We start from the raw sequence: 2745 nt of genomic DNA, 5'->3' as shown, positions 1-2745 counted from the left end.
CAACACACACAAACACACTCTCTCTCACACACACACTCTCTTTCACACACACACACACACAAACATACTGAAACACACTCTCTTTCACACACACACACACTAACATACTGAAACACACTCTCTTTCACACACACACACTAACATACTGAAACACACTCTCTTTCACACACACACACACACTAACATACTGAAACACACTCTCTTTCACACACACACACACACTAACATACTGAAACACACTCTCTTTCACACACACACACACACTAACATACTGAAACACACTCTCTTTCACACACACACACACACACTCACCCTGAGCGATGGTGGACATCACCACTGAAGGTGTGGAGGACACCATGGTCGTCACGGCGACAGGACTGGGCCCCGGGGCCGCAGCGGAGCCGGCTGAGATCACCATGGTCTGTTTGTGGCTGGACGCGTTGAGCGCGGCGCTCGACACCAGCTTCGACACGGCCGCGTAGTTGTGCGACCTGGACAAGATGTTTGGCATGAAGTTGGAGCTGGGAGACGTCGTCACGATTATCACCTGCAGCACAGAGTCGACTCAATGAATCTTTCAAACATGATTCAGTGATTCTTTATGCTGCTCATTTGCTCTGAAGGAACGTTCAAGCATTTGTGGCTGGATTTTGATGTCATTAAGTCTCTTCTGCTCACCACTGCTGCATTTGTTTGATTAAAAAAATGCAGTAAAAATTGTGAAATATTATTGCCATTTCAAATAGCTGTGTTCTATGTGAATATCCGTTAAACTGTAATTTATTTCTGTGATGCGCAGCTGTATTTTCAGCATCATTACTCCAGTCTTCAGTGTCACATGATCTTCAGAAATCATTCTAATATGCTGATTTGCTGCTCAAGAAACATTTCTGATTATTATCAATGTTCAAAACAGTTGTGCTGCACAATATTGTTTGGGACTTTTGATACTTTTTTCCAGGATTCTTTGATAAATAGAAAGTTAAAAAGAACAGTGTTTATTCAAAATATTAATTTTGTGTTACAGTACACACTTTTTAAAAAAAAAAAATTTTTTTTTAATAAATTAATACTTTTATTCAGCAGGGATGGATAAAACGTGGTAGTAAGGACTTATATTGTTAGAAAATATTTATATTTTGATTAAATGCTGTTCTTTTTAACTTTTTATTCATCAAAGAATCAAAGAAAAAATATTACGGGTTCAACATTGATCATAAATCAGCATATTAGAATGATTTCTGAAGATCATGTGACACTGAAGACTGGAGTAATGATGCTGAAAATACAGCTGCGCATCACAGAAATACATTATATTTTAAAGTATATTAAAATAGGAAACCACTATTAGAAATTGCAATAATATTCCACAACATTACAGTTTTTTTCTGTATTTTTGATCAAATAAATACAGCCTTGATGAGCACAAGAGACTCCATTTAAAAACATTAAAAATCATACTAATCCCAAACTTTTGAATGGCAGTATATATATACACACACATACACACAGCTGGGTAGATTACTTACAAATTGTAGTCCATTACTGATTCCAAATTACACTACAAAAATTGTAGTTAGTAACGTAATGCATTACATTACACATTTTAGGTAATAATCAGACTACTTTTAGATTACTTTTGAGCTATCTTGTTTTCCATATTGATTTAAATAGGTTGATCTTGTACCATATTGATATAAAAATACAAAGAGCAAGAAAATATATTCTGTTTGTTGTTATCATGAAGTGCATTAAACATTATATTACTTCAAGGTTTCCTTGCTACTACTTCAAAAGCTAATAATTAATTAAATCATGAAAATGTTAAATTAAAACCATTTTAAAATGAATCAAAATAAAACTTTACTGAAAGAATTTTATATTGTATTTGTTTACCTGCATGTAATGTGACCATAACCAACGTCAGAGAACTATGAACATGCAAATGTGATATTTAATTATTAGAATATTTATTTTAAAATCTCATGGGTACTTCAAATAAAAATATATTAGGTGAAAGAGGATCAGATGACAAAAAAGAGGGTGAATTTGTGCATTTTAATGTGTTTAAAAGACAAACGCCTTCCAAAGTAATGCATGGTAAAATAACCGACTGAGTGATAATTCACATAAAAATGAATGTGTTCATCAGAAGTTGATGCAATATTGAAACACTTCTTAAACCTGAAGTGAGTTTTGTAAATCCAGTGGTCAAATGCAGTGTATCCACCTGATAATTTATATAATATATATATATATATATATGTGTGTGGATGTATGTATTAGGGATGGGCGATATGGGCTTTAAAATATATCACGATAATTTCTAGTATTTATTGCGATAACAATATCAATGACGATAATTCAGGGAATCCTGTTTCTTTAGAGAAAAGTATTATCTTTCCTATTTTTACCTAAAATAAGGCATTATGGTCATTACTGAGTACACACGTAACGTAATGACGGTTTATTTCATACTGGAAGCCAGAGGGCGCCCTCGCGCAGAAACTCCTCATATGCATCACAGAAGTAATAGCACTAAAGACGCTCCAGGAAATCCCTAATATGGACAAAGGCATCCAGTTATCGCTGAATAAAACGCACAACAGACAGAGAAATTTTAACTGATGAAACTTGAAGACAATAAACATACGATTGCACGAAATATATGGTTTATCTGTGTTCTTCAAGCAATCTTAGGCATTTTTTATAAGGAAAGTATATTTATAATGCAATGCTAATCGA

At 34.1% G+C, this 2745-nt stretch overlaps 1 protein-coding gene across 3 annotated transcripts in view; it reads right to left on the bottom strand.

Moving 5' to 3' along the window:
• Positions 1-2745, bottom strand: part of LOC107671635 (BRCA2-interacting transcriptional repressor EMSY-like) — a 42890-nt gene that overhangs the window by 29634 nt on the left and 10511 nt on the right. For all 3 annotated transcript variants that reach the window (XM_016464543.1, XM_016464544.1, XM_016464545.1), the window contains exon 9: positions 313-547. In XM_016464543.1, coding sequence (XP_016320029.1) covers positions 313-547 — 235 coding nt within the window. The remainder of the gene's footprint in view (positions 1-312; positions 548-2745) is intronic.

Source organism: Sinocyclocheilus anshuiensis, unplaced genomic scaffold, assembly GCF_001515605.1.
Source record: "Sinocyclocheilus anshuiensis isolate Anshui unplaced genomic scaffold, SAMN03320099.WGS_v1.1 scaffold1386, whole genome shotgun sequence".
NCBI lineage: Eukaryota > Metazoa > Chordata > Actinopteri > Cypriniformes > Cyprinidae > Sinocyclocheilus > Sinocyclocheilus anshuiensis.
This window is presented reverse-complemented; position numbering and strand designations above follow the sequence as displayed.